The following is a 13,382-nucleotide window of genomic DNA, read 5'->3' as shown; positions in this document are numbered from 1 at the left end:
CTCTTGCATCTCATGAAGAAGTCACTGCTCATCACTTCGTGTATAAATTCACTTTATAGGGTACGAGTTGTGTGAGTTGCAGCGAACCTTGGATGAGGTCCGATATGGTGACTGGAGAGAAGATTGTGAAGCTGTGAATCACCGCAGATTCTCGCGCTGTCTACATTCACTTTCCACGAAATGTTCACTCTTGGGGACTTGCCGCAAGACATTGTCACACGAGCAGCCTGTGGATCAGAAATTGTCGTCCCGAAGGCTCAAATGTTTTGCGAGGTGACGAGCCGACTCTACGAAGTTTGAGCAACACCATACAGGATAACCTCAGCAGAAAACAAAGGGTAAATCACTCACCATGAGCTTTGGATGGAAATTTGAAATGTTCTCGATTGAGTTACTGTTTCCGTAGTTTCTGATGCGTTCGTTGTAGTCGGCTGAGTTGATTTCGCTAGCAGAGCTGCAGAGGAGCCCCTTCTCTTCGATGTGATGACTTCTGAGCCTCTGGTCACGTCGCTTTTGTAGCCGAATAGCACATTACAGGCAGTGATTTGATATTTCTCAATTCCGCACTTTGTCAGAACTTGTTGGGGATAAAGCTCACGGCTAATAGGGTGCTGCTAACTTCATGGATTTGCTACAGCTAGTCAAACGTCTTGACGGCAACTGTGGTGGTATTTCAAGTTTCGCCTTCGATTCCCTCCACTAGATCTGACTTGATGACCACAGGTCCAGCCATCGAATACGGGATATACCGTTATAGTGGACGTTGTAAGTGAAGCTATGGGAAACTTCTCGGGTGTTCATCCGAGTTCCTGTGTTGAAGCCACACTACTATAGTGCTACGTTGAGTCGGACTGAGCCGGTTGACTGCCACATCAGCGTTGAAGTTCGCTCGAATCACCCGTAATACCATAAGGTCGCGCGATCTGGGATTGCGCCGGGTGAGCCGGGTGAGCCGGGTGAGCGAGGCATCTTTGCAGGGTCCAGGACTGTGGTTACCGGGAACTGTTAGCTACCTAGCCTGCTGTATTATGCATTTTATCGCCTGGTGCGTAGTGTAGGGTTTGCACTCTTGTCGTGTTTTCCATCGGGGCCGTCTAGGTATAGTATGTTGCCTTACAGCTTCGTATGTAGGCAGGAGGGCAGTCACTGCTGCTTGATTTGAGTAGTGACGTACGTCGCGCATGCTATGCAGTATGTTTGTCGGGCCATTAGAATTCGACGGAAATGCCAAGCATGTGGTCTGATTTTAATCTGCCGATCCCGCTCGCGCCTCGGGCGTAAGTTCTTATCCATCCACCCACTCATCCCGTTGAATTTCCAGGAAACCCGTAAGGGCTATGCCATCCAATTCTAGGAGTAGTGAACTGCCTCCTATGAGGTCGTCCCCAATCCCATCAAGAAGACGTTCTGGAATCGTAGCAGTACTGGGCAGCAATCATCTTTCATGCAAAGAAGGTCGGAATGCATATGATGAAGGAGATGTCGTGGTCAAAATCTCAGGAATGCACAATTGCGGCTCAGCAGCCTTCTCAGTTTTCCACACGCACGCCGAGAAAATAAGGAAAGGGTTGGGGGCGTAAGCAATACAAAAGTGCAAATAGCCCCAGGCATTATTCGCTGATTGTCCAGTCACACCAAGGCTAACCTTACATGTTCCCGTAACTGACCCGACTGTCTGCTTTGGGCAGCTCGTAATTGGCTATAATATCGAATCGACGTGGCACAGCCTGTACGAGAGCCGGGCTGCAAAGGGGAAGCTTGGCTGGAGCCATCAAGGGGTTTAGATGCGACCGATTCCCCAGTGACAGCCTTGAGCATCTAGCAACTTCAACAACTCATGTTTTCCAATTACTGTACTCTTTTGGCGGGCCCTTTCCGACATGAAGCTGCCTTCTGTGGCCAAGCGTCTGATTCCTCGTAGTCATTGGAGAAGGGGGGTCCTCGGATTCGCCATCGCCGCCCTGTTTACTTTCATAGTAAATCTCTCTTTCACTGTGTGGGTGACAACAAAACGAAACGAGACAATCAATAATGGCGTCGGAGAGATCCTAGAGGCCAACAGCTCGACCATTAAAGCCTGGAATACTGGCCTACATATTCTTATTAATGTGATCAGCACAATTCTAATTGCTGGAAGCAATTATTGTATGCAGTGTCTCATGGCACCCACACGGGTTGAGATTAATACTGCACATAAAGAACAAAGATGGCTCGACATTGGTATTCCAAGTGTTCGGAACTTCTGGAGCATTACACTGAGAAGAAAAATTCTTTGGCTTTTTCTATTAGCCTCGTCGTTCCCGCTGCATTTACTGTATGGATCTATTTCCGTCAAGCCTCCTCAACACTGACCAGTTCCAGTTTCAACTCAATCATTTTCGCATCTATTTCGACCAACGAATACATTGTAAGAGCGGCCAGACCACAAACCGTTGGGATCGAGAACAAAAGCGTCTTTCCTGAAGTCCTGCGAACGGAGTCGTTTGACAAGGAGATACTTCGCCTCTCTCCATTCGGGAAGAACACAACGCTTCATCACCGTGAAGTATCCGACTGCTTGGACGATTATGCGGTTGCATTCCAGTCGTCCCGAGGTTCCTTATTGATAATTACGGGTAATTACGACGAGCGTATCAACAGAACCGGTTGGGCTTGGGCGTCTAACACAACATACTTTTACCCTGTCGGTCATGGTTTCGGAGGGCGTGTTTACGACAACTTTGACTGGATCTGTCGGAATAAGGACAGACCTTGCGACGAGCAGATTCCAGACATCAGGAAAGACGTCAGTGAGTGGCGCCCAGACGGATACGTGGTACTGGCCTGCTACAGTGAGGAGGCACAACACCTTCCCAAGCTGCTCTTCAGCAGAAACCTCTGCTGGATTGTGACTATGATGAGTTTGCTCAAGGGTATCGTCATGCTTTTTGTTGCATACGGAGGTGGCAGTGGTGAACTTCCGATTCTGACAATTGGAGACGCCGTGGCATCGTTCCTCAAAGACCCAGACGAAACCACGAACGATACGTGTCTCAAGTCAAAGAAGGATTTCCAGCGCAGCTGGCAAACGGTCGCTCAAGAGTTCGATCCCACACCGCCACGCAAGTTCGCTGCTGGAAGTCTCAGCAGATGGTTTACATGCGTTTGCCTGTACGTATTCCTTTCTCTACCTCTTACTTTGTGTGTTAATAGCAGTCTCAGAGGCTTGTTGGCCGTCGCGACATGTATATTTCTGCTGTGGTGGGGAATCTCATCAACACCTACACTCAGCTCGAACCTCTTGAAATACGGGCTAGGTGTGATGCACAGCGACACCATTGTATCGAAGAGCTAGTATCTCAAAGACTCCAACAGTCTCCTCTTCAACGTCGTACTCGCCAACTCGCCACAACTCATTATGTCACTGATTTATTTCAACTACAACGCCCTTTTTTCCACCATATCCCTTATCACTGAATGGGACCGATTCTATGGTCGGGAAAAGGCGAAAGGTCTCAGGGTATCTTCCACACCCAAAGGAGCCCAACGGGAGACATACTTCCTCCAGCTTCCATACCGATATTCGCTACCGCTCGCGGTAGTTTCCGGCGGCCTCCACTGGTTGATTTCACAAACTATTTTCCTAGTCAATATTGACGTGTATGGCGAAGACAGCAAATTTCTGGAAGACAGTAGCATTACGTCGTGTGGATGGTCACCGATTGGCATTATATGCGTGGCTGTCATGGGTATGGTTTTGGTTGCGTCTCTGGTTGCTTCGGGATGGCGCCATTTACGGTTTGGTGGGATTCCCGTAGCCGGCAGCTGTAGCGCCGCGATTTCTGCGGCTTGCAATCCAAACCCAGGTGAACCGGACGCCTGGCTAGAGCCGCTTCACTGGGGAGTTGTGTCCGAGCCAGCGGTTGAGCCAAGACATTGCTCTTTTTCAAGCAGAGAAGTTGATACTCCGATCAAGGGACAGTTGTATGCGTGAGAGAGAGCGGTTCCATAGACATCAGGGGGCGGATCTTCCTCATACGTACCAAGAAACACACAGGCAAGCTTGGCAAGCTTGGGCTGTCCATTGGGAACGTCGACTCGTCGTGCCAAATAAATAGAGACCGAATAGCAACTCAATCAAAACAAAGAGAAATGCTTCCCCACGGTCCCGGGGTTGGGATGACGCTGACATACATGTGCTATCGGGAGTCCCTACTCAGGCATTCCACTCTCTGGACAATGATATACCTGAGCTTAGCATAGGGTCAACTGTAGGAACTTTGGAACCTTGCAGAACTGACGTCTTCAAGAAGAAGTCCCGTTAGATATCAGCGGTTGGTGAAAGGGCACAAGAGTGGAAGATTGGCTTCCCTAGATAGTTGAAATGGTTCCCGGATCGCAGAAACTCCCAAATGCCCCGCGAGTTGAGATGTGATGACCTGTCTCACTGGCACCTATCAGCTGAAAACTTGCATGCCGCATCTCACAGCCCAAGTTGTGGTTAGTACCAACCCAGCGCTAGGGAACCTCGACAAGTTGCAGGGAAGAGGGGATGAACAGTCCCTCGGCAGACACGTGTAATACAAGACTATGATATCCGCGTACTGGGCAGGCAAGTTGACCAACTAGTCATTCGTGAAACCAAAGAAATGTAGGAAAGGTTCTGGAAATTGAAATAAGTCTATGAGCTCGCTGATGGGGATCTATGGCCGTGAAACTCCGACGCAGGCTATGAGACGAAGAAAGAAAAGAAGAAGGGAAAAGGGCCGAGTCCCGTGGCTCCTCAGCCACCTACAGTCCCCTCCTTCTCGTGTATCGCTTTCAACTTCTTCTCCGTCTTCATGAACTCGCGAATGCCGACCGGAATATCCCCATACAGCTTCTCATCCCACATATCCTTGGCGATCTTCGGGTCCTTTGGTACCCAGTTTGTTTCTGAACCGCCGCCGTCGTCGTCCATGCTGACCGTATCCGAGACCGGCTGCCCCTTGGCCGCCTGCTCCTCCCTCAACTTCATCTGCGCCTCCGCGTTCGCCGCCGACCACTCTTCCATCTCCTCCCTGAACCGATCCCACACGCAATTGACGCAGCCGCTCATACAGCAATTATCAGGTTCCTCGGGCTTTGGAGGTATCAACACCCCTGCCACCCTCGTACTTTGATTGCGGAGTTCCTCGAGACGCTTCTTGCGCTCGGCGGGACCGGCCAGGGCGGAGCCGAAGACGATGGAGGCCTTCTCAGCCGCGGTCTGCGGGGGCGGTGTCGGCACCGGCTGTGCGGATTGAGCTTCAGCAGAGGGTTCCGGGTGGTCTGGGGAGAGAGGCGAGGTCTTACGGCCTTGCTCCTCCTGCTTGATGGCGGAGGAGGAGGGGGGCTCCTCGGGCTTCTCGTCGGGGATGGGTTGGGGCTTGGTGAGAATCATCTCGTAGTAGGCGCCTAGCGGGTGCGCTTGCGCTTTGGAGGGCTCGATCGGGTCGGGGCCGGTCTGGGCCTGGATGGTGATGAAGGCATTTCGAGGAGGGCGGGCGATGCGAGGCACCACGGGCCGGAGGCGGGGGAGGATTCTGGCCGGTGTCGACATTTTGGTGTGTGTTTCTGGGTATCGGAGGTCCAATTCAACAAGAGGGTTGGAATTGGAGAGTTGGACCTTTGGTGGCTGAGTGCGGCGAGACCATATCTGCCGTCACTGCAGGACCTCGGAGGGAAGGGAAAAGCAAGCGGGCACTTGGAATGCGCTCATAGCCGTCGGACGTCATCGGGTAAGGATTTCTGCTTATGTAACTATCAGAATGGGTCACGTGTGGCCGGAGAGTCGGCCACTCAGCATTGAGGAATTACGGGAGAATTAAAAGAGAGAAGAGAAGGAACGAACGAGGTTGAAATATAATTTTTGATGCGGCTTATATTTTTCAACAAAACAAAAGAAGCTTCCATTGTAGTCGTTGCCATTTGAGAAAAGGTTTACCGCCATGAACTGAAGGAAGCAGCTTCCGGGAGGTCGAGCACCTGCCATCCTTGTTTACTTTCCCGAGACCCACCAAAAGCGGAAGGCGGTGAGGTCGCATTGGAGGCACCTTACAGAGACGCGCTCCATTCACAACATTCAATCTAGAGCTTCGTGCAGTCTCTCCAACCACTGCTTTTCGCGACAATACGCCCTCGAGGGCACCAACACGACTCCGATATGTACAGATAGGCATCGCGACGCGCTTCGATTATGGAAGAGTCCCCCCCTAAGCGGCGGAGAACTTCCCCGCGCCTGAGTAGAGAGCGCGACGATGTCAACAATGAGTCCACCACTCCCCCCGACCCTCCTCCTCCACGAAGCCTGATTCCACGGCCGAGACGACCGTCCTTCGCGTCACCAACAAGATCCTCTCTTTCGCGAACCAACCCCGACATACTACGAAGAAGAAGCTTGAGCCCGCTCAAGACTGCCGCCGAGAATGCGACTCGTGGCACACCAGATGTCTCTGAAGAGGGTCCCCGAACCCAGAGTCAGGAATCCAGACCCTCTCTATCGAGCCAACCTGCGCGTCCGCGAAGAAGCATATTCGAAACCGAGCCTCCACCATCCGATACAAATCTGGGCTCGCCCGCTCGTCGAATGCCGGGCTCTAGAACAGGGCTTAGTGGAGCGCTGGCGTCTAGGCCGCGCCGTTCCTCTGGGAAGCCTATATCAAGACCATTCCCTGAACCAGAGAACGAGCCAGAAAACGAGCCAGAAGATTTTAATCCTTTTGCTCGACGTGGACTTCGTCGCTCGCCGCCTGCCGGTGGCATCTCCCAAAGTCAGCCACCGATGGAACCAGAGCCCGAGGCGGAACCCGAGCTCCCTCCCACGCCAACACAGAGGGGTCAAGCTGACCCTGTCGTGACGACGCCGCCTCGTGGAATCCATGATACCCCCTCAAAGCGAAAGCGGCGGACCGATTCCCTGCCCAGGAGCTCGCCGTTGAAGCAACCTCCCCTGCGCCCGCCCGAATTCTCCCAAAAGACCAAGGAACCCTCCAAGAAGGCCATGGCCCAGATGACACACGAGACAAGTCCGACTAAGCCGGCGAGGAAAAGGGGCAGGCCTAGAAAAGGACCCATGGGCACACACGAAGCCCGACAGATACCAGTGCCGGACCCTAATGCCGAACTCAAAGAGACACGAGACGCGCTCGAGGCAGAGATCGCCAAGCTGGAGGCCGACTTGGACTTTGCGACCGAAGAGAACGAGCGGGTTCGACGAGTGCAGTCGCTTAGGTCTGCGACCGAGCCCTCCATTCCCGTTTCACGCCGGGAACAACTCTTTGACGTTTTGCGGCGGCACCTTATGCCCCCTGAGAAGGAAAACAAGCCAGACGCGGCGCAGGAGTGGTTCGATCTGGCGATGAAGCCGACGTCGTGGCTTTCGTTCGCTTCTCTTGGGCAGACACAGCCACTCACCTCGGAGCCAGAAGAGGAAGACCTCCCGGCACCTATTTCACATCACCCAATTCAAATGACGACCGAGGAAGAGCTTCCATACCTGCAAGCTTTCACGCCTTTCGTGTTTTCAGGGACCACTCACATGTTGCCACGTGAGAGTGAAGAAGACCCTCTGCTGCGCAAACACAATATCGACATCAGATCCGCATATCCTGCAGGTTTATTCACGGCCAAGGTTGAGATGACAGTCGACACGGAAATGCTGAAAATCACCGATCTCAGAGTGCCGCGTCTTGATCAGGCAGCCGTCGCTGAGGTTGGCCCATTCATCAACAAGGTTACCTCGGATGATTGCAACAGCCATATGAGACGCAACGTTAGCATCGTCACTTGGGCAATGGCCGAGTGGTACCGTGTTGCTGTCGAGCGTGCGAAAATGTGGCATGTCTTGGAGAGCGAGCTCGGAGATAGGGAAAAGTTGTTCGAGAACGTCGCCAAAATAAGGACTAGGCGGAAGAAGCGTAGAAGAAAGGATGATGACGACCCCCAGAGCCAGGACGCGGAGGCAAGAGGCGATAAGGATCATAAGGACATCCTCAGTCGCGCCGTACTGCTGCCTCACATGGGCCGAACCACGTACGAAATACCAATCCCTGGTGCGGTAGATGAGGAGTCGTCTTGCTTAAGGATACAATGGAAGATCGATTTCGATTGGACTGGGGAGGCACAGAGCAAAGTCGGCTTGATGATCGGGATGCCCGGTAGATGTAAGTCCTACTCACTCCTTCCGCATGATCGAGCTAACAAAACATAGGGCGCCAAGGAGACGAACGAGATTCTCTGGCAAAGGCATCCGAGGTTTTTGAAAAGCTTGCGCAGGGCAACGAAGGCCCTATGACCGCTGTACGCACTGTTGTCGCATTATTGGCTGGTGATGCCTGAACTTGAAAGAATACCACGCGGGAGTTGGGATGCTGTTTCATGGGTATGACTTTATATCTATATATGCCGGCCACTGACATTGATCACGCCGAGAGTACAAATCCAGTCGCGTCTCCGGATGCAAGTTTATGATTATCGAATCAACCTTTCCATGCTTTCCAGTCTCCAACAACGTGTGAAGTCAGGCTTAGAACCTCCGAGTCGTGTTGTATCCGCTGCCATAGTACGCTCTTCCACCTTCGGCGCCTTCTTCCCACCCCGGAGGTGGCGCACCCCGAGGCCTGAACTGGCCATCAGCTCCAGCCCAATCCGCCGGCGGCATGCCGTACATTCTTCGCCGGTCGTTCACCCTCGTCGGCGGCGCAAATCCGTTCGGGTAATCCGGCCTCGTACCAGGCCAATGCCCACCCATCATCCCAGTTGAATCCCAGATTCCCGGACCACGGTGGCCGTTGGCATACGGCGCTCCGCCCCCGACGGAACCCCCGTGCAGATTGCCGTACAACGAGCCTTCGCCACGGTCAGCACCTTCACCGTTCACGCCCATCGCTCCCCCGTTCGCTCCGCGAGAGTCCGCGTCGTTCATGGCCTGCTCCCTCGTCCGGCCGGGAGGGTACATCTCGATGCCGCCGGGCGGGAGGAAGCCGTCCGAGGGGTGGCCGAAGCGGCTCGCCTGGTCGAAGGGGTTGCCGATGATGCCGCGGGTGTCGGTGTTGTAGATGCCGTTTGTGCCGCGCATCCAGGGGCGGCCGGCGTTGGGGCCGTTGGTCTGCCGGTAGTCGTCGAAGAAGCCGCGCTGGTCGCGCGTGGTGCCGGTTGCGGCGTCGGCTGCTGAGTTCCACTTGGCGTTGTAGCCGAAGGGGTCATTGTTGTTGTTGTTATTATTGTTTGACATTTTGGAGTGCGGTTCAGAAGATAGTTGTGTTGCCTTAGTGTTAGTCGGAAGACAAGACAGGCTGAGAGCTGAGGGAAGACTTTATACGGCGATTCGAATAGGTGTTTGTGGTGAATTTCGGCTGTGGAGTGAAGTGTGCACAACTCCAGATGTTAGACGAGAGACATGTTTGCGATTCACTGTGATACTTAGATGAGGGCTTAACAACCTTCATTCACGGGTAACACCGAGCAATGCATCTACTTGAGATTCAATCAAGTTCATCATCCGTACCGAGCGAATTTGTCACATTAGGCGTTAAACTACTTTGGTTCCACTGCACTTGAGGCAACTTCCGCGATATTGTCCACGGGAGTTCAGATAGCATTCAGCCTATCTTGGAAGCGTTATTCCGTTGAGTTGAATCGGGCTAAGAGCAAAGGCCTAAATAAGTTCATATCTTGCGATGATTTAGTCCATGTCGTGAAGTATGAGAGGATATCGTTGACTTGCTTCCTCGACCACAAGAATTATGCAGCAACCCCCACGCATCTCGAATTGATGGCGGGTACAAGTCCCGGTCCCAACACCGACCGCCGTTTCCATATTATAGTGTTTCTATTTTATACTGAGACATGTAATCATGATGATGTAGTCACGTGAAGTGTGAGTCTTGAAACATTCCTCTTGGACTTGATCCTATGCCGAAGACACAACACCGACGAGAAAAGTGAAGCAAACCGCCTCAGCATCATCCTCAGATGACATCCCCCAATCATCCGCAGGTAAGTCGCCACGGTGTGGTTTAGGCGTAGCCTCAAGGCACTCGCGCACTCGCCGACCCTCGCCGATATGCGAAGAAGTACTAATCCAACGCCGAACGCCACGCTGGTTCCGTGGTCACGTCCGGAAACGGCGATCACGGTCCCGACGATCAGGGTCTCGCCCAGACATACCATCCTCGATTCGGCCTCGGGTCTCTCCACAACCCTCCATCCGGCTGGCTGCCGCCCACTCTCGCGCCCAGTCTCTACCTGGCCGGCGAAATCCGTTCAAGACACATCCCCGGAACCGAAGGTTTGGGCGGCCGACCTCGAGATAGCGCGTGATGGCAGGGCTCAGATTGTTCATCGTTCCAAGCCGGTGGGATTTCGCGATCGAACAAAAGGACCCGTCTGTCCGTCTCTGAACGAGCCGCTCCGTGTGTGAAGTTTTGCCCAAAAACACTGAACATCTCGAACACGAGATTTGGTCACCATTCGCGATATACCTTGCCGTCTCTGGTCGAAAGTCACTTCTCAGAGTTGTTAGGCTCGAGAGACTGTCAACTACGCAACACGATACCAGGCGGCGTCTGCTCAGCTTCAGACGCAATCTCCATCCGCCGTTGTCATGCGTTCGATGCGACTGATCCCTCTCCTCGCCCTCTTCACGACGACAATCCTCGCCCAACAACCTCATCTCCCTGACATCCCCGGAATCTCCTTCGACGACAACCCGCCATGCGCCGTAAGCTGAGCCCACTCGCAATTCACTTCGACAAATCCGCTGACAAGTGTGTCCGAAGATCCCATGTATTTTAGGGGGAATCAACCAGACTCGCTGCTCCGTAAACGATCAGGCATGTCTGTGCCGTGACGAGGATTATCTCAAGTACGTCGAGGGGTGCTCCGTCTTGAGTTGCCCGCTTAAGTATGCCTTGCGTGAGTAACGCCTGCGAAGTGCTTGCCTTCCAACTTGGTTAGAGGCTCTGATACACGCACTGACACTTTGAACGCGGCAGAGGTGCAAAACATCACTTGGACGGCGTGCGATTTCCCACTCAGCGACGAGGTCGCCGCAACGAAAGCCGTCCGTATTATTCTTTTTGCGGTGCTACCCACCCTATCGATCATCCTTCGGGTCATATCCAAGCTTGCGCGGCTATCTCCATGGGGCTGGGATGATTACACGATTATCGTGGCGTATGTGAGTGAAGAGGTCCCGACCACTTTAGGGAAGTATGGCTAAAGACAGTGCAGGTGATACTTCTCGGCTATGTCTGTTTACACATGTACCGTGAGTTTTATCACCAAGATGGGTATCATTTCACAGGTCACACGAACTAAATGCTTCCTAGTGGAAAACAACGGCGCTGGCAAAGACCTGTGGACTCTCAGCGACCAGCAGATCACCAACTTCTTCAAGGTACCCTCGACCGCCAGCCATCTCTGTCACATTCCCTCCGCTGACATAACACCACCAGGCCTTTTACGCCCTTCAGACCCTGTATCATTCATGCATAGACCTGATCAAGGTATCCATCCTCTTCATGTACCTCCGAATCTTCCACCTTCCTGGCGAAAAGGTCCGCATCGTTCTCTGGGTGACTCTGGTCCTCAACGTGTGCAACGGGCTGTGCTTTATCTTCATTGGTCTGTTCCAGTGCAAACCCGTCAGTCTGGCATGGACTTTCTGGACCGGGGAGGCGACGGGGAAGTGCATCGAGATCGTGAAGTTGGCCCTGGCTCATGTCAGCATCAACATCTTTCTGGACGTGTGGATGATCATCATCCCTGCTACCCAGGTTTGGAGCATGAACCTGGCGCTGAAGAAAAAGCTCGCCATCATGTTCATGTTCGGTCTTGGTCTGTTGTAAGTGGCCCGCATCCGCCCTTCCTTCCTTCCCAGACCTTCAAAGCTGACACCCAGACTCCAGTCTCACCGTCGTGAGTTGTTACCGCATCACGCAGATTCTGGAGTTCAAGAAGTATCCACTGAATCCGACCGGTACGTGCGAACATGATCGCGTTTTCGTAGCCATTGCACGCGAAGCTAACACCAATCCTCAGTCGCCATGATGCCCAGCCTCATCTGGTCGGATATCGAACTGTACGTGGGTATCTTCACCGCGTGCATACCGAACCTGCGCCAGTTCTTCGTCAGGTTCATCCTGCAAAAGTCCGAAAAGAAGCAGCGCCTGAGCTCGGCCGTTTCGGAGGCCAGGAATTCGGCCTTCCTCTCAAAAGGCAAGAGGTCGCAGCAGCTCAGCGAAATCGACACGATATGCGCCGATGAGAGCTATAACTCATCGCCCCGGTCGAGGTCGAGCCTGCCACACCTGCCGCAAGTGTAATGTAAGGGTGGAGATCGATGTGTACATATGTTTCTAGTTTCGTACAAAATTGAAGCTGTATCCGGAAATGATGCCGGACGATTCCCCTGTCACGAAGTTTCCAAGCTGATGAGGCCTACCGTGAGACACTGCGTGCAGGCGACAAGGATTGCCCCGAAACGGCAAACTCTTCGTCCAATATCCATCGCCGAGTTTGAAATGACAAGGGATTCTGTGTGCAGTTCTACGAACTTACAGGGTCTGAGATATGGATTGCGGCTTACTGCCCAAATCATAGGATGACTGCATAGGGCTGAGTGTGTCTCAAGCCAGGATACCGGATCACATCCGGGATCTCAATAGGCAACTACAAGTGATGCCCTCAACGAGACTAGCTCGGGCCAGCCGAAGATCTAGCTGCATGATCGTGGGCTCATTCTACAAGGCGAAGCACGTGGACAAGACACTTGGCGTCAATACTGCGATGCGACCCTGCCGCCTTCGGTGTCATCTTATCCAATGCTCGCCAGGTAAATCGAATAGGCACACAATTTTCTACACTTTCGCTGTGATAACCCCCGACCGAATCCTCTCAGCCTGTTGGGGGCCGTTTGTGGACTGTTGGCTCGGTTGGTCCGAACCCTGGAGAGACACCCCCGTCATCACCTACGTGCAAGATCCGAGTCATCCAATCGCGGTCGTGGGTTGCGTCCCAAAGAAGACAACGCCGGTCGACAAGTGAGCTCCGCCGGCAAGGACCTGGGACGGCGCCATCTTCAACGGGGGCGACCGCCCGTTGTGACGAGCCTGGTCGAGTGTGTGCCTGCATCCTCGGGCATGGAAAGCGTCCTATTGGCGTTCGACGTTCGTCTTGGCTGTTCCGCCAGCAACCCTCGCCGGGCGCTTGGGTTGGGGGTTCTTCCTGCAACTGAATCCTCATCGGTCACATCAACTCTAGCAAAGGCTGTTGCCTTACGGCCGAAGCCCGTTTTCGCCATATCCATTGAGGCCTGGATCATATGGGGCCGTTGCTGGAGGCTGTGTTGTCTGGCTGCTCGGGCACATCGCCGGTGTGAT

General features: G+C 53.3%; 4 protein-coding genes across 4 annotated transcripts; 2 read left to right on the top strand and 2 right to left on the bottom strand.

Annotated features, from left to right (window-relative positions):
• Window positions 1-4,762: 4,762 nt before the first annotated feature.
• On the bottom strand, window positions 4,763-5,560 carry CkaCkLH20_09224 (oxidoreductase-like protein; the record flags this gene model as incomplete). The annotated part of the gene is made up of 1 exon (XM_038891939.1): window positions 4,763-5,560. The coding sequence occupies one exon, from the start codon at window positions 5,558-5,560 to the stop codon at window positions 4,763-4,765; it is 798 nt and encodes a 265-aa protein (XP_038742872.1).
• A 1,221-nt stretch (window positions 5,561-6,781) lies between these two features.
• Window positions 6,782-8,337, top strand: CkaCkLH20_09223 (uncharacterized protein; the record flags this gene model as incomplete). Its single annotated transcript, XM_038891938.1, has 2 exons — window positions 6,782-8,162; window positions 8,210-8,337. 2 exons carry the CDS (start codon window positions 6,782-6,784, stop codon window positions 8,335-8,337), a joined length of 1,509 nt encoding a protein of 502 aa, XP_038742871.1.
• Window positions 8,338-8,524: 187 nt separating this feature from the next.
• On the bottom strand, window positions 8,525-9,232 carry CkaCkLH20_09222 (uncharacterized protein; the record flags this gene model as incomplete). Its single annotated transcript, XM_038891937.1, has 1 exon — window positions 8,525-9,232. The coding sequence occupies one exon, from the start codon at window positions 9,230-9,232 to the stop codon at window positions 8,525-8,527; it is 708 nt and encodes a 235-aa protein (XP_038742870.1).
• A 1,371-nt stretch (window positions 9,233-10,603) lies between these two features.
• CkaCkLH20_09221 (CFEM domain-containing protein) lies at window positions 10,604-12,326 on the top strand (the record flags this gene model as incomplete). Its single annotated transcript, XM_038891936.1, has 8 exons — window positions 10,604-10,720; window positions 10,779-10,914; window positions 10,995-11,179; window positions 11,233-11,269; window positions 11,331-11,398; window positions 11,457-11,845; window positions 11,910-11,980; window positions 12,043-12,326. The coding sequence occupies 8 exons, from the start codon at window positions 10,604-10,606 to the stop codon at window positions 12,324-12,326; spliced, it is 1,287 nt and encodes a 428-aa protein (XP_038742869.1).
• Between the last annotated feature and the right edge of the window lie 1,056 nt (window positions 12,327-13,382).

This window comes from Colletotrichum karsti, assembly GCF_011947395.1.
Source record: "Colletotrichum karsti strain CkLH20 chromosome Unknown Scaffold32, whole genome shotgun sequence".
In the NCBI taxonomy this organism is placed as follows: Eukaryota; Fungi; Ascomycota; class Sordariomycetes; order Glomerellales; family Glomerellaceae; genus Colletotrichum; species Colletotrichum karsti.
The sequence above is the reverse complement of the archived record's forward strand: the minus strand, read 5'-3'. Positions and strand labels throughout refer to the sequence as shown.